The following is a 23,220-nucleotide window of genomic DNA, read 5'->3' as shown; positions in this document are numbered from 1 at the left end:
AATACAGCCGCCGGTGAAGCAAAGAAATGTCTTACAATGCAGTGTCTGACAGGGTTGCCCTGTCCATCCTCTGCCCAGGGCAAGCCGCACAGCCCTCCTGGCTGCCTTGAGTGATGCTACCCTCAGGGCGGTGACTTGCTTGGCTTATGCAACCAGACTTCTGCTCAAGCACTTCTGTTGGCTCCTGAAAAGGAGCAAGTTCTCCCACCCCTGTGGCTGATCCTCCCAGGAAAGACCAGAGTCCTTGCATTGAATGTGACGACACCTGGCTGGGCTCAACTGGCCAGATCGTCTCCCCGCGGCGGGCTGCGATATTCCAGAAAGATGGTGGAAGTCCCGAAACCTCAGGAACCTTACTTGGGAACGGGGTCATTGAACACGTACTTGGGTAAGACGGGCATGAAAACGAAAAGCCCTTGGGCCTCCTCTATCCATTTCTTCCCTGACACAGAGAACCAGAAGGCCATGCGCTGCGACCACAGTGCCACAGATGGAGGGAACTCGGGCCCCGAGAGGACAGTTGGAACCAAGTCCTGCCAACCTCGTGAGATTTCTTCCGCATGAAAAATAGAGCCCACTGCGCTCAGCCACTGCAGCTTTAGGCTTTTTCTAGAGCACCTGCCTAGCTGTAAGAAGCCTGACTCCTCCCCTGGGTTTGGCTCTCCTTATCAACTCTCAGGCAAAACGCTGCAAAACAAACCTCAGCTAAGCACATGCTGGGCCTGCTGAACCTGCCCTGGGCTCCGGAGGTCTCCCAGGCGCTGGTCAGAAGCAAGACTCTTGGGTCTGTTCTCTGCCACTGATGAGGTGGCAAACCAGACCGTGAGGCAGCCTCTGTGGCTCATTTTCTAGCTGTGACACAGGATTCTCCTCTCCTCTGGTTTCTGTGAAGAGTAGCCACACACAGCAGTGGAAAAGATCCTGGCCCGTCGCTGTCACGGGGCCGGGTGCTGGTTCACATCTGTACTGGACACTCACCAAGCAGGGTCCTGCACGGGTCTCTGGGGGCCGCCCACCCGGAAAAGGACAACCCCTCCCCCAGGCAGGCCTCAATTTAAATTCTTCCTCCTCCAACTCTTTCCTTCCTGCCATTGTCTTCCTTTCCTCGACGCCAGGGGGTGCTTCAAGTCTGGCACCAGCCAAGACCCCAGTTCAGATTCTAACTCCAGCCAGTCGGCAGCTGGCCACACAGGGAACCGGTCCCTCAGACAAGGAGACAGGCTTCTCACCACAGGACCTTAAGGGGGCAGGGCACACTCTCCCACCTCAAACCTAGCCCAGACCACTGTTTTTGTTTGTTTTTTTTTCAAGACAGGGTCTCACTATCTAGTTCAGACTGCGCTGGAACTCACTGTGTGGCCCAGGCTGGTCTCAAACTCACAGCGATCGTCCTGCCTCAGTCTTCCTCAGCTGGGATTACAGGCGTGCGCCACCATACCCGGCTCCAGGCCACTTTCTTACAGCCTTATTCTCCTCCAAACTTCGTGATGATTTAAAATTTGTACCGCCTGCCCCTATGCTACCTATCCCGCGTGAACATCGCTCCCCCCAGGATCGTGTGGCCCACGGGGGAAGGACGGACCTATTTTGCTCACTGTCCACTCTCAGAACCCTGCACGACTCTCTGGTACACAGAGCTTCGCGATAAACACTTAAGGACTCATTAACCGGCCCCTGGCTCTTCTCACTTGTGCCGAGGCCCCGCGAGTTAGGTACTTCTCAGTCCAAGTTTTCAAAAAGTTACAAATGTTTGAAAATGGAACTGACAGGTTCCTTGTCACTGGAATTAACCACCCCAAGGCTGAACACCTACTTTGGAAAGAAGGCTGTGAACATATTTTGCCTTTGAATAGAGATTTGAATCGGGTCACTTCCAAATAAGGTTCCATACTCTACAATTCTCTAAGAACCCTTTCCTAATTTTTCTGGCCTATTAAATTCTCTCTTTCTCTGGAGGTCTTGTTTTTGGGGGTACAGAAGTACTGTATCGATATTGGAGTTTTTATATTCTTTCCACGATTAAGTTTTTATATTCATTCCACAATTAAATTTTAAAGAAAAAAACCTAGGTGTGCAAGTGTTAACACAGCGATGTCTGGAGATAATTTATCTTCTCAAATTAAGCGGTTTTGTCAGTATAGACCTTGAAGGCAATAGTGTGAATAAACATTTACTTAGAACTTAAATCAGGTTGCATTTTCCACAAAACGTAGCCTCTCACCGTGGCAAAGCTAAAACATCTGTGCTCGTTTCAGTGTTTGGAAGAGAAATGGTCCTCAAGAGCCCCCTAGCTATTGGCTCCTGTGGGCTTTCAAGCAAATTAGGCCAGTCCGGTAGTGGCCTCTCTGTAGGGGGAAGTTGGCTGTGCTCTTTCCAGTGTATGGACACAGACAGCCTGAGGTCTGAAGAGAAGGGAGACATCAGATCGGGGGCAGGACCCCGGGACCGTGTGTGGCTACCAGGATAGATGGCCCTAAACTCCTGAACTCCCAGAGTCCTCTAAACCTCCGCACATGGAGAACAGAGTTGCTAGAGGCAAAATATACACTTGCTCAACAAGGGACCTCAGCTTGTAACCTGCAATTTCAGAGGTTAGATTGAGCAGACTCGGAGGGCACCGGGCCCCCAAAATGTCACAGTTCCTCGTTCACTCCCTGAACCTGAGCAAGTCTTTGCGCTCAGACTCGGAGAGTCCCCAGGAGAAAGAATTCTGCCAAGAGACCCAGCAGTGACCCCACAAGTCCTTCCCAGAGGGAACCATAGTATTCATTCAGGCACACACAGAAGGGGGGACTTCCAAACGTTCTAAGGACCACTGGACACAGGTCCAGTCTCACGTGGCACCCTGAGCACCGGATATGGTGGCTTTTTGTTCTAACCAGTGGGGGCACATGGGAGCCAGGTAATAAATATCCCCTGGCCAAGGTCCAGCACACACCCCGTGGCAAGTTCTTGATGGATGTAATTAGCAGTTGGGTCCTGCACCTTTGGATCAAAGCTCTCATGGTGGGAGGCTTGGAAACTCCCTGTCTCCAGCAAATGCAAAACAATATCACAGGCAGGGGCAAGGCTGGATATCAGCAACACCCTGAAAGACCCAAGTACCCGGGTGATCGTTCCCATTGTACTCATTCTCAGGTAAGTCAGTATTTGGAGCCTGTAGAAAACAAGTGGCCCCTAAACAATGGCAGTCAGCCAAATAGTCGCCCAGTTCCAGCTGCTGGGAGCATCTCCTTGGGAAGAGCAAATTTACCTTGCCGCAGGTACACGATGCACAGCCTCGATTTGGAGAATGCCTTGTTTGCTGCCCTATCAGAGAGAGGATTAGAGACCACTTGCTTCCAAATGATGAATAGCAGCACACATGCAGGGCTGCGTAACTCTTCTGTCTTCCCTTGGCATATAGTCCGAAGGAGTCTGCATCATGAGACTTCCTGAGGAAAGTCAATCGGTCCATCGTCTGGTGACGTTGTGCTAATCATGCCACATGAGCAAGAAGTGGCCAGCGTCCTGTGGCTGACAGCATGGAAGTGAAGCGAACCTGACAGATTCCGGAGCCTTGTGAATGAAGAATAGTTTTAAGGCCCGATGATCAGGATTCTCCCAGAGTAGGAGTTTTATCTCCGAAGTAGATGAAACACTGCATCTTCTGTCTCCTACCACGATGAAGAAAGCAGCACATTTGCTAGGTCTCCTTGGCCCAGGAGATGGCATACATAGGAATACACAGGGTTTGGATCTGTGGTGTCCCACGAAGACTTGTGTTGAAGTCTAGGTCCCCAAGTAGCAACGCCCAGAGGCAGGGAAACAACTGAATCACAGGCTCCAACCTCATCGAAGGATTAATCCATTGCTAAATGGAGTCCTGGGAGGCAGTGGAAACTGCAGGAAGTGGGACCTAGTTGAAGGAAGTAGGACCTCGCCAGAATACCCTTGAGGGCTATAACTTGCCCCTAGTACCCATGCCCCTTTCCTGGCTGCTGTAAGGTGTAGCTGACACTTTGTTCCAGTATCTGCGGGCTATAGTGGCACAAGCTTCTTGCCCTGCTTAATGTTACATTGGAATAGCAAAGCTTGGCTGAGTTCACTCCCAGTCAAGGTCAGCTGACTCCAGCAAAATTTTTCCCCTCTGAGTTAACCATTTGTTCTCTTCAGCAACGATATGCTGTGCCCTTATTCTATAGTGCTGCCTGCTTAACACTTGTTATCGGTGGTGTCCCAAGGCCAACCCTGGATGTCCTGGAGCCCTTTGTCTTTGCTGCCCAGAGCAGTTTAGATCAGCCCAAGACTCAGTTTCTCTTAAGTCTCTGTCTCCATGTTTCTTTTGATTCCCACTTTCCTATCTCGTGGTTGTCATACTGGCTTTCAGGAGGCCAGGACCGCTGCAGAGCTCTCTGGCAGCTCCCACTACCCTTTCCCTAGAAGGAGGTGCATAGATTTCCACTGCCACCTGCTTCCTCCAGGATGGTCTGCCTCACCGCAGGCCTGTAGTAATGGAGCCAGCCAAGCATGGACTGAACCACAGTCTGAAACTGTGAGCCAAAGACAATCTTTTAAAATCTTCTTTTAAGTTGTTTATCTCAGCTATGGACAGCTGACTAATAGATGACCCATAAACCAAGCAGCAGGAAAAGCTTCCACTTTTGAGTGGGGCGCAGAGTAGGAAAAGACTTGGTAGCAGATCCAGGCTGAGCTCTAAGCAGCCCTGCCATGTAGCAGTAAAGATGTAGGTGGTGGGAACTTTCAGCAAGTCCAGTGGAGGAATCGCAGCCTGGCCACGTTGTCTCCTGTGGTCCTTTTGTAAGATCCTCATGTCAGTTAAGCTCAGTTGTGAACTTGACTAGATGGAGAGACTTCTGGAGAGGTGATCGGATCATGAGGTTGCGGTACTCACCGGGGGATTAACGCGCGGATGTTCAAGCTGTCTGTGCTGTTAGCAGCTGGGACACTGACGCGCCTTTGGAGGGTAGTTTCCCCTGCACTCTGTCTCCAGAGCACCACAAAGTCAGCAGCTGCTCCACTGAAGCCTTTCCCCACAATGCTCTTGCCTTAGAATCAGCCAATCATGGACTGAAACTGTGAGTCGTGGTAAGCTTCTCTTCCCTGAAATTGTGGATATCAGGTATTTTGTCCCCGAAATAGGAAAGCTGATTGATATACCCATAGCATCTTCTTCACTTGTCTTAAAAAAAAAGCTTGGTGTGATACTGGGCCTTGGTAGACAGGACCCCTAAACACAGGACCCCAAACAGGACCCGTCTGAAACTGCCCTTCACAAGTCGAGAGCTATGACACCTACTAAGACATAAAATCAAGAAAGCTTGGCAACAGTTTATCATAAATTGTAAGGGGTACATCTGGGACTGAGCAAAAGGATCTGGGAACACAGGCAAACTGTGAACAGATAGCTAAGACCTCCATAACAACTACCAGAACCCTGTTCCACATTCAAGGGGCTGTGGAGGAGCACACCGTATAACAGAGGAGATGGTAGAAGAGGTAAAATCCCAAGCCTGGCCCGTAGTAAGTTGGTGGGTTGATGATCAACCCCAGGGCCCCACACTTGCCAGGTTCAAGTCACAATGGGACTGTAATATAACCCAGTGCTCACCATAGAAGAGACACTAAACTACTGAGTAGACAGAATGGCTTTCCTATCTGACACGGGCCAGCTTCGGCTGATGACCACCGTGGATCTGGCACAAAGGACACAGGAGGGAAGAGAACACAGTCAGAGGGCTGGAGACGGTGCATGAGCCCAACAAATAGCACAGTCTCCCACTAACCAGGCATATATGAGCTACTGTTTGGGGGGTGTGATGGGGATCAACCCCAGGGCCTCATTTTGCCCTGCAAGTGCTGCACTACTGAGCCACACCTGCTGTGTTAACTACGAATGCCAACAACAGAGCTGAACATCATTTAGCTATGTTCCCCAGTGAGACCAGATCCTCTCACTGTCCAGTGGCAAGTTAGCCAGCACGTGAGGCCCCTTCCATCCTGTAAGGACCATGATTTCTCATCACAGGGTAAGTTCTCATCGAAACAGTGTCTTAGCCAACTAATCCCAAGTGGTACGAAATGTTCATTTCAACCCCCAGATTCAAGTCACTTCAGAAAGATTATGTTAATGTCTGCTGACCGTGTTTTCCAACAGTAATCTGTACCAACATCCATGGATGAGCTACCGCTAAGGTTTCAGGCTCCTGGGCCCCTTGCAGGAGACGCTCTCCTGGGGTTCTTTATCGTGCTCGTTTGCTGGCAGGCTGTATACACACAGGCCATCTTAGCGCACTCCTGACTGCTTCGGAATGCCTTCTGTGCCTGGGTTGAACGTTGCTGGACCACAAATCTTGCTATCAGCTAAATGGTGGTTCAGGTTGTAAAAGCACAACAAATGCCATTATAAAATGATTATTTCTGCTGCACAAACACTATTTTCTTCTTTTGGCATTTGGAGGAGTGACAGATCTCATTGTTCCTTTGTGCACATTTAGGTAAGTGATCAAGGACTTGTAATATAGGTGTTTTTCAACATTGTTTTCCTTCATGCTTAGCCTTCCAAATGGGGCTGAAAGGGAAGGTGTGTCTTTCCAGCAGATAACGAGGGTTGTTAAAAAAAGTTTGCAGAGTGGATATGAGGCACAGAAAACATTGCAGTAATATAGAAGGCATTCAAGCCTTGATTAGCAAGGGTAGGGAAGGGATTAGGTGAGCTATGTGGGTGTGCAAACATCCCTGTATGTTGTTCATCCCTGTGCATTAGAAAATGTGGGCAGTAGGGATTGTTTTATAGCACAGCTTTTCTGGTTAAATTTCTGCTTATTGAATTTTACTTTTACTCTCTTGGGTGTGTTTCGGTTGCATTTATCTTCTGTTAAAACTGGATCAGGGTATTGGAGGTTGGAGGTGCATGTTGGGAGTAAATAAAGCTCTTCTCAGATCTGACATTTGGTAATGTGTTACTTAGCCTGATTCTGGAGTCTGGGTCCAGAACTGAAAAAGTCAACAGTAGTAAACCAAAGTAAAGTGGCCCCTTGTGGCTTAGTGCTGGGCAAGAAAATTCAGTCACACCCCAAAGCAGTACAGAGTTCACCTCCATGACGCTCCAGAGAGGGGACACTGTGGCTGTGGGTAAGTGTGCCAAAAAGTGGCCCAGTGTGTCACAACGAGGCCCTCGTCTTTAGTTATGATAGTCTTTAAAGTGCTGAAAAGCAGATAAAATAGAGAAAATATGCTAAGGATTCAAAGTGATTATATCCTTTATGAAACTGAACTTGATAAACATTTACTTTATTTTATTTTATTTTTTCGTTTTTTGAGACAGGGTCTCACTATGTAGTTGAGACTGACCTGGAACTCACTGTGTAGCACAGGCTGGTCTTGAACTCACAGTGATCCTCCTGCCTCAGCCTCCCAAGTGCTGAGATTACAGGCGTGCGCCACCACGCCCGGCGATAAACATTTACTTTAAAATATAAATTTAATCCAGAAGTGTTCTTAGACAAATTGATTTATTTTTAAATCTTTCAAATGCCAAAGCGATAGAGAGAGAAGGAAAGAAAGTAAGGAGAAAGAGAAGGAAGAGAAGGAAGGAGGAAGGTAGGTCGGTGAATCAATGCAGACCCCTCAACGAGGAAAACCTCGGAGGGATTGTTTCTGAAGGTTTGATCTTCTGCTCGCTATAAACTAAGCTACTAATGTTATCAGCTAATGTTATTCACTACATACTAGGCCCTTGGAGTCACAGAGGAATGTCCGTTATCTACACAATGTCTTTAGGAAGAAGGTACAGTTTGCTGGTTAACATATTAGGAAAACAAGGTTTGAAAAGAATAAATAACTGGATCCATGTCTCTCTTCCCTATCAGTCCGGGGGTAGGAGGCTCCAGCGTGATGGGAGGCTGCCGCCGTGAAGCTGGAAGGGGAAGATCGGGTCAGGCACTGGCCGCTCCCCACACCTGAGTGAAGATCGCTCCGCTCTGGGTGGGCCGCTCTGCACAGTTCTTCAGGCTGTGCACTGCGCAGGCGCGCCTCACTGAGGGGTGACTCTCTCTCACGTATGCGAAGCTGTGAAGGTCAGGAGCTCCAGCCCTGGAGGTGCTTGGTCTCGGATGGTAGCACACAGAGCCGGGCACGGTCTCCAGGGCACAATTCCGCCCCATCCCAGCCGACTCCCAGCATCCCTCGGGGCTCTGTCCTCCTCCCCCTGCTTCAGCGGCGGGTCCTGCCACCCCTGCCCGTCCTCCCACCCAGCCGTGGGGGACATGATCATGAACTCTGGACCCCACTCTTAAGGAGCAAGGGCCCTTTTCAGTCATCCCATGAGGCCACACGTGCCCCACCATGGTGCTTAACTTCGTTGTCCGGCAACCCCATTCCTTAGTTGTTGGCTCAAGGCCAGCAGATGACATCCTTCAAAGGAAAAGAAGCCCCATAAGCCGTCCCACAGGGTATTTTTCAGTGTGTCATCCCCTGGGTCAGCCGCACTTGGCCCGTTCTCTTTCCACGAAGACCGTCACCTATTGAATTGTCCTTGTCTGTGGCGTGAATTCGCAACCACCAAGCCATGGAGTCAGGGACCCAAAGGCCCAAGCTGCTTCTTCAGGGTTGCTGGAGGGGCTGGGTCAGCCAGAGGACAGCAACTGCCAGGCAGATAGCAGGGGAATTCCTCCCCCGAATCCTGGGAGCTTCCCTTCCCTCCTGCCCAGATGGCTGTGTCACTTGCTCCGGAGACCCCTGAGGGGTCTGGCTGGGCTGGGCATCCTGAAAAGCCAGGAACCCTGAGCTGGAAAACACCACTGTTACCACCTATTAAAAGCTCTGCTGAGACAGGAGACAGTGCAGATGAGAGGGAACCAGGACGGCTTCCTCTTCCAAGTACCAAGGCCCGGGGAGAGGGCCCGCGTGAGTGGCAGGGTGGTGAGGGGCAGCGCTGCCCTCTCCCCCAATCTTCTAGTGCTGCCATCCAGCACACCACCCTGCTTCTCCAGGGTCACAGAGAGTGACCAGAGGACATCGCTGCAGCAGCCTCTCCTGGAGAGGAGCCCAAGGAACCTTGCTTCTGGACAGAGATGGACGGAGGAGCCCCGTGGAAGCCCGGAGAATGCAGGGTGAGTTGCGGCTTCTCCTGGAGGTAGGGGCTGGCTCTGAATGCAGGGGCAGGGTAAGTGCTGCAGCAGCCGTCATGTGGGCCTCGGATCCCCTCAAGCAAGGTGGGAGGCCAGTTGAGCACCCTGGAGCTCAGGCCACAGGTCTCCCCGCTCCTCCTCTGCTCGGCCCCAACAGAATGAGTGTTTCCTTTGAAAGCCCAGCTGAAAAGAGCCGGCACTCATTTGAAAGAGAGGAAGCGTGCAGAGCATTTAGGCAAAGCTCTTCCTCCACCGAGGAAAGGAGTGGACAGTGGTCCAGGTCACTGCATCAGCCCCAAGCAGAGCAAAGGCTCTCGAGTCTGGTTCTGTGCTCTTCCCTCTGCCTCACCCTCGCGCCTTCCCTCCTTGTCTGCTTCCCGAGATAGCACAGAGGGGCGCTCAGAGGGCTCAAGGGATCGGGGAGTCACTCAGCCTGTGCTGGAGAGGAAGGGCTTGGGAGGCAAGGGAGCACCCATGGGGCCAGTCCCCTGAAACCCAGTGGGCGCTGACCGAGGCTGCGGCCCAGGCTGTGGTATTGGCACCTCCCGTCTCCCAAAGAAAGGATTTCTAAAGGTCATTGGCAGGGAGAGTAACTCGGAGACATCTGGCTGAGTGATAGATACCCTTCCAGTCCCCCAGTCAAGGCTGATAGCTTTCTGGAGCCCTTTATCTTGCTGCCTGTGCTTCCTCATTGCCCTGTGGAGGTGGCTTTTGCTCCTGAGCAGAGATATTGCTGCACCATCAGGCTTCGGAGAACAAGGAACAAGGTGGCAGTGTGCAGACTTTGGCCCCAATCTGGGCTGCATTAGGACTTGGCAACTTAGGAAAGTTGGCGAGGGTGGGAGAGGGTGCCAGCCCCAGAGGTCACCGGACTTGCTGAATATTGACCCAAGTAGGGATGGGGCTGGCCTGCCCCGCAGAGCCCCTGGGGAGGACAGCTTCCAGGGAGGGGCCGGGACTGCCATGGCAGTGCCCAAGAGAGGATCTGCTGGTGGGGGGGCAGGAGGTGTGGAGCCGGTGCCCTGTGCAGATCTGACCACTCCGGGACCTTAGTCGGACAGCCGGCCTGGTACCAAGGGCCAGGCGGGCCAGCGCTCACTCGAGTGCCCTCCCCTCTTCTCCTGTCCGCTCCTCTCTCCTCCCCTGGCTCTGTGTCCTCTGCCTGTTTCTCCCCCGCTCCCCTTTCTCCTCCTCTTGGTTCACACAGGCACGGTGCTCATCCCAGAGTGGCCCATGGAACCGCGTGGCTCAGTCTGTCTGAGGGGAGGGGGCTCCTGCCGGTGGCCAGACCATGGCCCTGTGCGCACCTGTTCTTTTCCATGTGCTGATTTACAGCAGCTGGGTTTCATCCATGCGTATGACGTACTTTAGATCTTGTCCATCCTCTCCCCACTGCTCTCATTTATACCCTTGCCCCGATCTCCCTTTTACGTGCATGTTATTTTTCCTCCCGGATTCTACATATTAGGAAAATTAGGTGATGTCCGTCTTTCTGAGTTTGGCTGATTCCAGTTAACACGGCAGTCTTCAGTTGCATCCATTTTCCTGCGGATGACACGATTCTGTTCTGGCTGAACAAAGCCCACAGTGCCTGTAACCCACCCTCCCTTCGTACGCACATCCAGGGGTGGTGCTTCACGGGACAGTGCATGCGCCCCTTCTCAGCATCAGTGAATCATGTATTACCGCAGGAAAGAAAAAACAATGGCCAGCTACAGGTTTCACAAATCGCAGCAGGAAGTAGACAGATTCAAAGAACAGATTTTTAGTCAATTAATGCACACCCCATGGAGAACACAGGGAAACTACAATGTGCAATCTTTTTCTGTTTTTTTTAGAGCCGTGACTCCAGACAGGATTCAAAGAGGAGTTTCACAGTGTCTTCTCTGGGTTTTACAGAGGCTTCCTTTACCCTGCAGGCACTGTGTCAGCCTTCGCAGGGCACAGGAAAGGGCATCAATCTCTTTTTAATCTGCACACAGCAAAAGGCCGTGGAGCATCGAACCTTGGGTTGTGCACGGAAAACGTGCTGGGCTCACATGTGCTGGTCCGGCTTCAAGAGGTCCCTGTCCCCAAGGAGCTCCCGGCCAGGGGATGAGACCAGGACAGGAGAAATCAGTGTGGACTGGGAGGGATATCAGGTGGGCAGGGAGAACACTCTGGAGGCTTTGGAGACAAACAGAAGAGAGCTGGACATGCAGCTACTCGGCCAGAGGTTTCATTTTGACTCCTTTCGGACAGGGGCACCTAACAGTGGAACAGAAAGCTCCCCTGAAGTGGAGGAACAGGGAGGAAGGGGCAAGGAGGGGAGGGAGGTCGCTCAGGCCCCACCACCCAGCCTCTCCTGGACTTGGCTTGTTAGACAGTAACCCCACACTGAGGGAGTCTCACTACCCGGGAGGGATGGGATCCTGGGACTGCTCTGTCCAAGACCCCGTGGCTCCAGCAAGGGCCCGAGCTCCCGACTAGCTGGCGAGTGGAGGCCGAGCTGGGAATCCCACCGAGGGAGCTTTGTCTCTTCTGAACACAGAGGCCCCAGGGGAGGGCACTTTGGCCCGGGCCACACCGTGTGAGGACGGGGGCCCCTCTCCCCGAAAGGCGCTCAGATTCCTCCAACCTGAAGTGCGGAGATGCTCGGCCCGGGGCTCCCGCTGCCCCGCCAGCTCCTCTTCCTCGCCTCGAGCCCCTGGTTCCATCGACAGTGTCTCTTGCAGGTCGCCAGGCCGGGGGCAGAGTGGAGAATACCCTTCGTTCTCCTCCTCCTCTTACTGTGTCTGCTGCAAGGTGAGCCCCAGCGGCGGCGCAGATCAGCGCCCACGGAGCCGGATGGCTCTTCCCCGCCGCGGAGGTCCACACTGCCACGGCTTCCTCTCGGTGGAGGCAGGGAGAAGGCAGAGTGGTCAGTGGCCCCCCAAGTGCACGCACTGGCTCCAGGCAGAGAGGCGGGGGATACGTAAAGATCAGAAGCGGCAAAGCTTCAGTTCACTCGTGCTACAAACACTTCCGTGGAAGGCCTTAGGCGTTCCATCTATAAAGAAGCTCTGTGGGCAAAGGAAAATTATTTTTATTCATTTTTTTGATCTATTTAATGTGCGTGTGTGAAGCGCTGACTCCCTGCCAGGCACAGGAGACAGGTCAATGACAGACAGGATCCCTGCCCCACAGGTCCTTGTAGATGGACCCACGTGACGCGACCCTGTCTCCATGCGGTGCCAGCTGGCTTTCATTCTGATGGCCGTGGGGAGCCATTGAGGAATATAGAGTATGTGTCTAGAGCATTCATTGGCTAGTCCCAAACAGATGCCTAGTAATCGTGAAGTAATGAATGGGCGGAAATACTGAATCAAGGCCAAAAGGGTCAACATATCAGTCTTAATGAGTCAGAAGTGCCTACTACTTCAGCAAGCGCTCTTACTTGATATAATCACAGCATCTTTATATTTCAGTCTCTCATTTCCCCCTTTAAAATTTTTCGGTAAAAATAGGCTTCCCTGCCCCCAGTCAGGCAGGCCCATGCTTTTCCTGCTGATATAGGGATCCAAGGGAGTTGAGTTAAGCCTCAGAGTTCTAAGTGCAGTCATTTTATGCACTCAGTGAAGTGTTTTGGTCAGATGCAGATCTTCATTCAGAGATATACCCCGGAGTCCCCTCAGTCCCCCAGGCTGGCAAGGCTGTGTCCTTCTCCTCTGCTGCTCCCTCTGTCACTCCCAGAGCTCCAGCAGCTCAGTGGGAGGAGAGGGAGTGCGGGTGGTTGCCTTTGTGGACATCGGAGGCCCCTGAAGGCCCAGTCCTCCCTGTGCCCAGCTCTTCTTTGGCCCCTCCACGCAGAGGACCCCATCTCCGACAGCTACAGGCTGGCCCTCCTCCCTCTGGGACCCGCCTGTCTGCCACAGAAGCCCTCCTGTCCTCCTCAGCCCTCTGCTGGCAGAAGCCCAGCTCCTTCACAGGTACAAGCCCTGCCCTGAGACCTCCTTCTCAAACCAAGCTGCCCATAGCCTCCCTCCAGCTCCTGGAGTCACAGTGACCTAGCCACCGACTGGTGAGAGCCAGGGGCACCCCCTAATTGAGGGGTGGAGAACTGGCCTCAGGGTCCCCTCTTACTACCATATTGCTCCTAAAATCCTAGCCTGTTCTGTAATTCTCACAAGCAACTAATGTGAAAATCCTAAAAACCTGAATGACTGCACAACATGAGGAGCTACCGATTGGTGACTTATCAAACATGTTTTAGAAGTATTGGTGAGCTTTGATGTTAATAGAAACTATATGCAGTGCAAGAAGAATTCTTAGTCATCTTTCTATCACGAGGTCAGACTGCCTTGTGCTGGGGATTAGTGAAAGTGTACTCTTCTCAAAGGTGATGTAAGTAGGGCATGAGAACTCCTAAAATCTGGGCTATAAACATTTCATTGGAGCATCACCATGGCTTCCTTCAGATGGCCCACTTGTGATAGTAAATGTTCTTATTCTTTATTGATAAATTACCATTCAGCTTGATTATTGGTTGCATGGATTGGGGTATGTTGTTTAATTAAACCTAGAGTGAGTATTCATACAACCACAGCATATGTGACCTTAATTTTCCTGCTATTAGACCTCAGGACACACATAACGCACAGATCGCATGAGGCTCTTCTCCAGTGGTGCTTGGCTCATCCTCCAGTGTGGCCACATAAATTTCTTAAGAAGTTTCGAACAAGGGGCCCCCCATTTTCACTTGTACTTGTCATTTGCAGATCTGATAGCGAGACTCATGGCTTACTTAACAGTCAGACTTAAACAGAACTTTCTTGGGTTCGGGGAGCCTAAGGACCTAGAACCAATCATGAGGCACCACATCCTAAAGCAAGATGGGGAACAGATTTGTAGGACTGCACACTGAGACTGTAGAGCCAGTCCCAGCACTGGCCCACCATGAAGGCACTTGGGCCATTAAATGCGACCCCTTGGCGGCAGAGAGCCCTCATGAGACTCTTCGGGGAAAAGCTCGCTGTGGTCACATAAGAGAAGGGACTTCTGGAGAGCCACCCAAGTTTGTCATATGTCCCGGGTTTCTTCTAATAGCAGGATAAAGGCATGGAACCTGTGGCCACATGGGGGGGCCTCCACCTCACGGGCACCCAGAGGGGATTGTGACCAATAACAGAGAGCCAGCTGGGTGGAAGCCACAGGCCGGGTGCTGGTAGCCTGACAGGCAGCAGGACAGAGCTCATCTCCTAGGGAAGGGACTGCAGCCAGGAGCCACACAAAGGCCTGTGGGGAACAAAACAGAGGACACTTTGGACATGCCCAGAAAGCACCAGGGGCAGATTTTAACTATCTGTCTGTCTCCCCGCTCTTCCCTGTGCATGGCCCTGGAAGGGCCCCCAAATGCAGCTTGGAGTAGAGGAAGGGGAAAGTAGAGCCTAGGACCCCAAAAGGAAAAAGGCCCCAGCTGGCTAAGTGCCTGGAGTGCATTGCACTCTTTCTTCTGACTGAGCCAGGTGTATAATTTTACACCAGACTGGGCTCTTTATTATCTGAACCAGACAATAAAAGCTACCAGACATGAGATTATACCTGTGATTTCCCCGGGAAACAGGGAAAGTTCTGAAGAGGCGGTGGGAGAAGGAACGAACTTCTCTCTGTTTGCACTCGGTCAGACTCGAGTCATTCCGTAAGCTGACTACACTCTGGTCAAAGCGTGAGTCGTCCTTGGGGCTCTGGCCAAAGCAGGTGCTCATCTATGTTGGCTGTTTCTGTTTCTCCGGAAAAGTGGTCAGTGTGAAGGGTTGGGGACCTATATACCCAGCAGGCGGAGCGGGATCCCTGCGGTGCTGAGGAAAAGCGCACTGACATGTTCACAGCGTCCAGCACCTGTCTCTGAAATGGCAAGCAAGCCAGAGGCTGCTTCCACCCTCTCATGGGAGCTGAGACGGCGTCTGCACTGACGCACAGTGGGATGAACCCACCATCTGTGTGGATTTGCTGAGAAAACCTAGCCCATGATAAGTATTAGCAAAACAGTGTGTAAGGACCAAGGGTGGTGGCACACATCAGAAATCCCAGCTGATTGAGAAGCTGAGGCTAGAGGATCATGGGTTTGAGGCCAACTTAGGAAGACCCAAGTCAAAATCAGGCTTCAGAGAAGTGGAGGAGGGTCGGAGTGGCCCAGCGCTCCCGATGCAGGGCCTTGGGTTCAATCCCCGTGCTAGGGGGAAAATAGTGTGCAAGATCCTCACCGCGTTTTCACGTCAAAGACGGAGCCTCGGATCCCACTCTACCCCGTATCCGGGGCAACTCCTGCTTTATCCAGGCTCAGCTCTGCTGTTTCCATGTTAATTCTGCCCCACTTTCACAGTGGCGTCTCTGACCGGACCCTTCGGGCTGGCAGAGCTGGTCCGGTCAGTCCCCCACAGTGAGGACACCCACCACTCCCTCGCCTTCAGCTGTTCTCTCCATCTGCAGCCGCAAACGCACTGAAGGGCCCGAGGCTGGTGTCTGGGGAGCTCGGAGGAGCTGTCACCATCCGGTGCCATTACACACCCCTGTCCATCAACAGGCACCAGAGGAAATACTGGTGCCGCCTGGGGCCTCCGACAGGGACCTGCCACACCGTCGTGTCCACCAACCACTACACCCACCCCGGCTACCGTGGCCGTGCGGCTCTAGCAGACTTCCCCCAGAGCAGCGTGTTTGTGGTGAGGCTGTCCCAGCTGTCCACGCGTGACGAGGGACACTACCGCTGCGGCATTGGGAACAGCAACAACGCGTTGTTCTTCAGTGTGAGTCTGACTGTCTCGGCAGGTGAGTGCCCATGGCCCCTGAAGCAGGGGGGCGAGAGAAAGTTTAGAGGGCCAGGACAGCTTTAGGCCTTGGAGAAGTGAGCTGAAAAGGCTGGGCCAGGATGAAGGCTCTGAGAAGCAGCCTTTCCTCACGGGAGGCTATTTCCAGAATGAAGGGAGATATTAGGAAAAACCAGGGAGTGCACACAGACTGTCCCGCCCAGCCCTCCCAACACCAGTGTATCAGTCAGCTTCCTGTCACTGGAGCACACTACTTAACACTCACAGCGGGAAGGAGAAGAGGTTTGATTTGGCTCATGGTTCCTGAGGATTCAGTCTGTGGTAAGCCAGCCTCAAGGCAGAAACATCTTGGCAGAAGGGAACAGCAGGGCAAAGATGCTCAGCTCATGGAGGCTGGGGAGCAGGGCAGGGAAACAGTGCCACACAGGAAGGGGTCAGGCATCGGACTCAGACTCCAGGGTCACACCTCCATGGTCCTCCTGGACACGCCCAGATGTGAGCTCCACTGATCCCGGGAAGATCCCAAAGCCAGTCAAGTCGACACTCCACCCCAAAGGCCACACCCTGGGTGTTGTGGAATATGTATTTGGACATTGTTCCAAGAAGGTAGCAAATTGGATACTATGGTACCTTAGGGTCCTGAGAGCAACGTATTGGGAGATACAGATCTGGGCTAGCACTGCAGAGCAGCCTGATAGACAGGAAAGAGCTGGGACAACTCTTCCCTGACTGACCCTTCTCAGTGCCCCCGCAGACATCAGGCAGCCTCCGGGTCCAGGCCCTGGGGACAGGTTCTGGAGGGTTGGTCCAGAAGAGGGATCCAGAGTGCAAGCAGGGCCTCCAGGCTGTGAGAGCTGCTCTGCAGAAGTCAGAGCCCATCAGCACTGCCAGCTAGGAGTGCGGATGGGTTTCATTGGATGCTTCCGCCCCTGCCTGCTGCTCCTGGCTGCTCTTTAGGAACTGCAGTGCTCCTTTTCCTTTTTCTTGAGAGCAGAACCCAGTAGGCTGAGGCCTCTGGAGAAAGCAGACGCATGGGGATCTGGGGCAGTGGGGATGGAGAATATGTGGGCCTGGGAGAAGGCAATAGCAGCATAAGATGCCAATATTTGCATCAGATGAGAGGATATACCCAGGATGCTCACCTTTCTGTTGTATCCCAACACACTGGCGCAACATTGCACCTCTTAGTGAAGGTACAGCCTATTTGGCGAGTATTTTAAACCCTTTAGCCCTTTGCTAAGTCCACTGGCAAGCTGGATAGCCTCTCCTTCTGCTCTCCTCGGAATTCACACAGGTTCCTCCAGGGCCATCCCCACAGCCCCTCCAGCTGCTGGCGAGTTTCTCACAGAACCCTTTGGGGCAGCATCACTAGCAGCCAACAGATGGACTTCGGGAGCCACCCGGACTCTAGACGGACAGGGGACGAAGTGGGACAGAGCTGTTCCAACTACAGAGACCAGGAAAACCACAGCTTCAGCTCAGAGAAGACAGACCCCGGGGACCGTCAGGGCGGTAGCTCGGGGGGCGGACAGTGGTGCAGAAAGTTCCATTCAGGCAACTGTCCCTGTCCCGCAAAGTCCAGTCTCAAAACTCGGAGGCCTGTCCAGTACCACAGAGGATGTTTGGGGATGGGGCACCTGGCGCTTGGTCACAGAGGGGGCTGGGCTCAGGGAGGGTGGAAAAGCTACTGGGACCGGGAAGCCCGGGGAGCAAACAGAAAGGACTGAAATAGCTGGGGATGCAGCCAGGAAGACCACAGGAACCATCTCGCCATCAGCCCAGGCCTGGGAAACTCTACCAGAAGCAGCTGTGGTTCCTAAGCAACAAGCACTGGTCTCCACTGATGGAGCAAGCGGGGCTGCAAGTCCATGGACCTTGGACACCACCCGCAGAGAGCCAGCATCTGTGGAAGGAAGCCCCGGGGGGGATCCGAGCAGCGCTGCTGGAGACCAGGGTTTCCAAGCAACACCAAGTCAGGGCCCAGCAGCAGGGCCCCGGAGGCGCCCTGAGGAGTCCTCCAGGAAGAGGTGAGCCCCAGGCCCTCACTCTGGGCTGGAGCCCTGGCTCTGCCCCATTCCCTCTGCTCAGTTCTGGCCCTTTGTGCCTGAGGACACCCTCTGCTGTCCACCCTTCCCATTCCCGTGCAGCTTGCCAGCACAGTCTAAAGGAGAGAATTACCAAGTGTTCAGGCTGGAGCATTCCAGACCTCTTTCTAGTAAGATAAAGAGCAGAGGCTCCAGAGAGCAGCATTGAAAGCACAAGGAAAAATGGTAGTGCCATTTTTCAATGCCAAGGCAGAGTCCCTCACCTGCACTGTTCTCTTTCTTGCTGTGGTGCACAGCGTAGCCCACACTCGGGAAGGGAAAGGGGGACAGAGGGTTGGGGCTGGAGAACTGGAAGACGGCATTTCTAGTCCCAGCTCGGCTACTAAGAGCCGTGGACTGAGGGTGGCCAACCTGCCACAGCTCCTCCACCTGTAAAACAAAGGAGGGCTGTGGGCAACAGTCTTCAGTCTCTCCAGCTCCAACCTCCCTCTCCTGTGTCCTTCCATCCGGCCCTGGCTCCTTCCAGTGCTTTTCCAGAAGGCGAGAGTGGCTCGTGGACCCTGACTCCAGTCTTCGTCATGCTGGCCCCATTTCTGCTTGTGGCTCTGGTCCTATGGCAAAGGCGACTCTGGAGAAGGAGGAGCTGTGCGTGAGTCTACATAGCTCCAAGCCTGGGGAAGGGTGGCTGTGTCCTACCTGGCACTGGTGGGGCTGGGTCAGGTTCGAGTCAGTGCTAGGACTTCTGCCTACCACAGAGCTAAATTCTAGACTGGGGCATTTGACCACATTTGACCTTGGCTGTTTCTGTATTTGTCTAGGTAGCAGCGCAGAGCTGAAGGAGAAGCTCTCTGGAGACTGGCAGGATCTGTGTTAGGCACAGGGATGAGATGCTTAAGAAACCTCAGTGGCAGAGGCAGGAGGGCAGGGCCCAGCCCCGGGCAGAAATCTGCCTTGTGCACCCTTTGACATGGCCTACTGATGTCCTCTGTCAGCACTGTGCTGGGTGTAAATACTCCTGAAGCGAGTGTTGCCGGGGGTATAGACCTGGAGAAGAAAGGGTGAGCAGGAAGGAGAGGCTGAGGTTTTCAGAGCTAGACCCCCAAGGCTTGGCCCTAACACTGTGTCTCCAAAGCTCACCCTTCTGTTGAGAAGTTCTCAGAAACTGGCATCGGGCAGAGGTGTTCTCAGGGAACCAGGCCCAGCGCTGTCTGTCCCAGAAGCTTCACGGCTGTCCTTGTGTCTCTGCAGCTCGGGAGGCAGAAAGGACACCGAGAGTCACCCTGATCCAGATGACACGTGTGCTGGAGCTGAACCTCCAACCAGACCAGCTGCCCAACGTGAAGAAGCTGCAGGGTGACCCTCTTCCTCCTCCTCCTCCCCAAGCCAGCCTGCCTGTCCTGGAGAGGGACCCAGGACCCTGAGCAAGGGAAGGTAAAGGGCTGGGTCGTGGTGGAAGGAGGAGGGCCCGATACCTCCCTGACTCCAGCCTCTTGTCACTGTCCTCCCTCCACCCACCTGGAGAGAAGCTAATGGCGTTGGAGCCCCACCTGGAGAAGCAGATGCTGCCATCTTGACCTCACGGCCGGGGCGACAGGATGGCTCAATTGCTGAACACTGGAAGAGACCACCTGGGAAAAGTGGGATTTCCATTCCTGGATTCTGAAAAGACAAGACTTGCCAGTCAGTGTGGAAAATGACAAGCGCTCTGTCGTCACCCCCGGCTCTCTCTGGGTGCCCCCTCTTCTGATCTCTGTCAGAGCTCCGCCTGCTGCTCACGTCTCAGTCCACACCAGTGCACCCGTCGCGTCAGCTCAAGTAAAGTCCATGCTCCTTTAGCACACGCATTGCTTTATCCATCTCATTGTGTCCAGAAGTCACTAAAGAGGGTTCAAAGAGGTCCCTCAAAAAGGAGCTGGTCGCCTTGAGTCGCTGGCCCATGGGATGGGTCGTGGGTTCTTTGCTTAGGCCACAGAAAAGAATCACTGGATACATCAGTGAGAGACAGAGACTTACTGGAGAGATAAAGTACACAGGCAGGGAAAGTGAAGCACGGGTCTCCAAGAGAGAGGCGCATGATGGCCTGGGTTTGGGAGTGTTTAGTCATCTTCAGGTATTCTCCAGGTGGATGACGGTCCTGGATGTGGGTTCCTGCTTTCCGTCAGGTTATCTGTTCAGTGGGCTATGTTAGAATGCAAACTATTTGCATCCAGAGAATTGTTCCATTCAGTGGGACCCCAATAAGCATTCAGGACTGATTCGCCGGCTGGAGAGACACTGGCATGGTGCCCTCTAGGGACGGAGCTGGCTAGCCAAGTGCTCTGAGAGCCCCTGGCCTCTGCCCTCCTGGGAGTCCCCTAAGAGTATCCTTTCGGAGGGGCTCCCTGGACTGAGACTAAAGGGGAGACATCCACCGCTCAGATCATCCCGCCCCATTTGGACTCATCCTGGTTTATGCTGCAGACCTGTGACCCAGTCAAGACTTTCTGGGATTTTCCTAATCTCATGGGTATTTTTTAGTAGATTTTCACCTTCTTTATAACAGTCCTCTTGTTCAATTTCTTATGAATCCTTGATATCAAGGACTAATGACAAAGCTAGAAAGTGGTTTGGGGGTGGAGCTGAGGAGTCAAAGGAGAGGATCTTTATTTGGATTTCGCCTTATAATCACATTACCTCACGTCTGCCAGTGAACTCTCTCTCAATGCTTGACCTCACTGTGTTTTCCAGAATCACATCTGTTCTTTTCCCTTGCCAGATGTGTTAGCACGCTGTCTGCACTCGGCATTTGGACAGAGGAGTCTTAGAGCAATAGAAGCAGAAGGGAACAGAAGTTTGCAATGCTGAGTTAGGAACTGTCAGGAGAGCATTTCTAGAAGGCCCAGCACTCACTCTGAATTGTCAGCAGCATCTGAAATCTTTCAGTAACAGTTCATTATTTCTGGTTCTAAATGCAGAAGCTACTCCAAGAACACCAGGGGTGCGGTCTCCACCGTGTGTGAGAGACGCCTGTTGTTTGGGATACAGTGGGAAGCCACGGGCCTAGCCAAAAGGATCCTAGCATTTCAGAGCCCAGAGACCTTAGAGACTAATTAGTCTAAAGCCCTGAGGTAGAAATGAGGGACTCTGACCTGGCCTACTTGGCTGGAGGGTCCACTGAGTAAGAATCCTGGAGTTGGGGCATTAAGAACAAAGACAAAGATACAAAAGAACACAGAGCTGGGGCCAGGAGGGGCGCTAACTCCTGATGGGAGGAAAAGACCCCAGGCAACTGCAGCGCATTTGCATGTAGCGGTGGAGATCAGGGAAGCACAGGGGGAGGTGAAAGCGGCTGGTCTGTAACCTGAGCCAGGAGAGCGGCTAAGGCCACGAGCTCCATTGTTATGTAGGGAATGTCCTCTTTGGCCAGGCCTTGCTCTGCCTTACCCTCCTGTCACCTGTTCTCCTCCCAGAGGACCCTGCCTCATCCGAGGGGGGAGGCGAGTTAGGCCTGTGATCTACAGCGCAGCGCTCCCCCAACTAAAGTCATTGATTGACCCAGCTCTTGACAGCACAGGGAGGACTAGAAAAGAGAACTCGTCACCTTGGTCTGGTGCATTTCCAGTTCACCCCTGCTAAGCAGTATGGCAGAGCAAATCTAATCACCATACCCACAACGCCACAGTCACTCTCCAGACTCTTTCAGGCCCAGTAAACTACCTCGAGGACTTGCCTAGACTTCGTTACCCGCTGCAAACAGGAAGGTGAGCAGGCCCTGGCGGGCCTGCAATTCAGCCAAGGCCACTTAGCTAATTGGCTGGGGTTAGCCAAGAGCTCGGGCCGTTAGCTCCACCCAGCCCGTGTTTACCAGGGCGTGCCCGGATCACCACCCTCTCAGGAAGTTAAGAGGTGATCATGGGAAAAGCAGCTTTGATAGATCAAATGGGTTTGGGGAATTCTCAGTCACAGAGCAAACACATTAAGCTATGCAGGACTTCTCAGAGCCTTCAGCCTCTGAAGGAACATCATGAATGCCTGAGGGTGGGAGTGTTGTGCGTACTTCCCAGGCCTGTTGGGGAGACTAACACGCTTCCTGAAGCAGGCCTCTCTGCTGGAATCCCTCAGATCACCCCTTAGGGAAGCCCTGAACCAGGAAGCCCTGAACCAGGGATCAGCCTGTAACCGACCAGGGTGTCAATGTTTCGGGCTTTGCAGGCCTTGCTATCCCTGTGGGAGCCCCTCATTTCTGCCTGTGCAGCACAAAAGCAGCTCACACACCCACGGCTGTGGCTGTGATCCAGCAGAGCCTGTTTGTAGAATAGGAAGAGCCCAGCATTTCCCCTTGAGCCAGGATTGGCCAACCCCTGCCCTAATTCATGAGACCTTCAGAGACCATAAGACTCCCTGCCCTGTCTGGTCTGGGGATCAGGCTCTCCTTCTGGTCAAGAGCTGGCTGCCCTCTCTGGGGCTGCTCCTTCATCTGAATTGCTCTGAAACTTTCTGTCCAGCACAGAACAGCTAGAACCTGCCTGGCTGCCCCATTTTGGCAGAAGGTGGTGGGGAAGGAGGGGTCAGCTAGGCACAGCCAGGAGAATGCTCAGAAGTAAGGATGTTTTAGAGAAAGCTACCATGTGGCAGTGGGAGGGGCCAGGACAAGGTCAGAGAAAGGTCCAGGAGCTTAGAGGGAGGCAGAGATAAGGTGTGGAGGTGCAAGGAAGAAAGCAAGCAGGGACAGCCCCACTGTTTACAGCCCTCCTTTATGGGCCAACTGATGCCGGGGCTGGGGCAGCAGCTTTGCTTAAAGGGCCAGGGTGAAAGAGCAGAGCAGATCAACTCCACTGCTCCGTAGCAACAGAGATTCCTTTATAAATTTCACCTTATTTCCCAGCTAGCAAAGTGCCCGTACCAGGGAGATAAGGGACAAGGAAACACTTGCCACGGGCTAGAATCAGAGGAGCCTCTGGTTCCTAATGCAGGATGTGGAAAAGCCACTGCTCTCCACGGGGCCAAGCAGCTTCCCAGGTGAGGGCTCAGCGCCCCTTCTGCCAGCGCAGCTGCTGTTGACCGTGTGGGTCTACATGGCACATCCTGTGGGGCATTCGATGCAATATTTCTGAAAGGTGGCGGTGGTCATTCCCACTGTACAACCAAGAAAGCTGAGGTTCAGAGAAATCAAGCACCAGGGAAAGGGCAAGCTGAATTCAGGGTGGTTCAGCCTGCCCTTGGTCTCTGTGCCACATGCCTCCTTCTTTGTTTGGTTCTATTCCCACTAAGAGTCCTACA

At 53.1% G+C, this 23,220-nt stretch overlaps 1 protein-coding gene, 1 long non-coding RNA gene and 1 other non-coding gene across 3 annotated transcripts; 1 reads left to right on the top strand and 2 right to left on the bottom strand.

The window, feature by feature from the left end:
• The first annotated feature begins 399 nt into the window (after positions 1-399).
• On the top strand, positions 400-19,382 carry Fcamr (Fc fragment of IgA and IgM receptor). The gene is made up of 6 exons (XM_019205885.2): positions 400-544; positions 8,994-9,113; positions 15,579-15,917; positions 17,211-17,943; positions 18,488-18,606; positions 19,210-19,382. Exons 1-6 carry the CDS (start codon positions 400-402, stop codon positions 19,380-19,382), a joined length of 1,629 nt encoding a protein of 542 aa, XP_019061430.2.
• Positions 10,970-11,076, bottom strand: LOC117285621. Its single transcript, XR_004516705.1, has one exon. It is a non-coding gene; the product is annotated as a small nucleolar RNA SNORA26 (small nucleolar RNA).
• On the bottom strand, positions 13,641-15,346 carry LOC104854558. The gene is made up of 2 exons (XR_004516689.1): positions 14,691-15,346; positions 13,641-14,384 (listed from the first exon to the last, which is right to left on the bottom strand). It is a non-coding gene; the product is annotated as an uncharacterized LOC104854558 (long non-coding RNA).
• Positions 19,383-23,220: the final 3,838 nt, after the last annotated feature.

The sequence above is a fragment of the Fukomys damarensis genome, unplaced genomic scaffold, assembly GCF_012274545.1.
Source record: "Fukomys damarensis isolate Sample0158 unplaced genomic scaffold, DMR_v1.0_HiC HiC_scaffold_11, whole genome shotgun sequence".
In the NCBI taxonomy this organism is placed as follows: domain Eukaryota; kingdom Metazoa; phylum Chordata; class Mammalia; order Rodentia; family Bathyergidae; genus Fukomys; species Fukomys damarensis.
Note: the sequence above shows the minus strand (reverse complement) of the source record. Positions and strands in the feature narration are given on the sequence as shown.

Excerpts from the sequence above, each read along its gene's own strand:
- Fcamr (XM_019205885.2), top strand. The coding sequence starts at position 400 with ATGAAAACGAAAAGCCCTTGGGCCTCCTCTATCCATTTCTTCCCTGAC. Across the intron at positions 9,114-15,578 it reads GGAAGCCCGGAGAATGCAGG|CCGCAAACGCACTGAAGGGC; the intron begins GTGAGTTGCGGC and ends CTCCATCTGCAG. Across the intron at positions 17,944-18,487 it reads GAGGAGTCCTCCAGGAAGAG|TGCTTTTCCAGAAGGCGAGA; the intron begins GTGAGCCCCAGG and ends GGCTCCTTCCAG.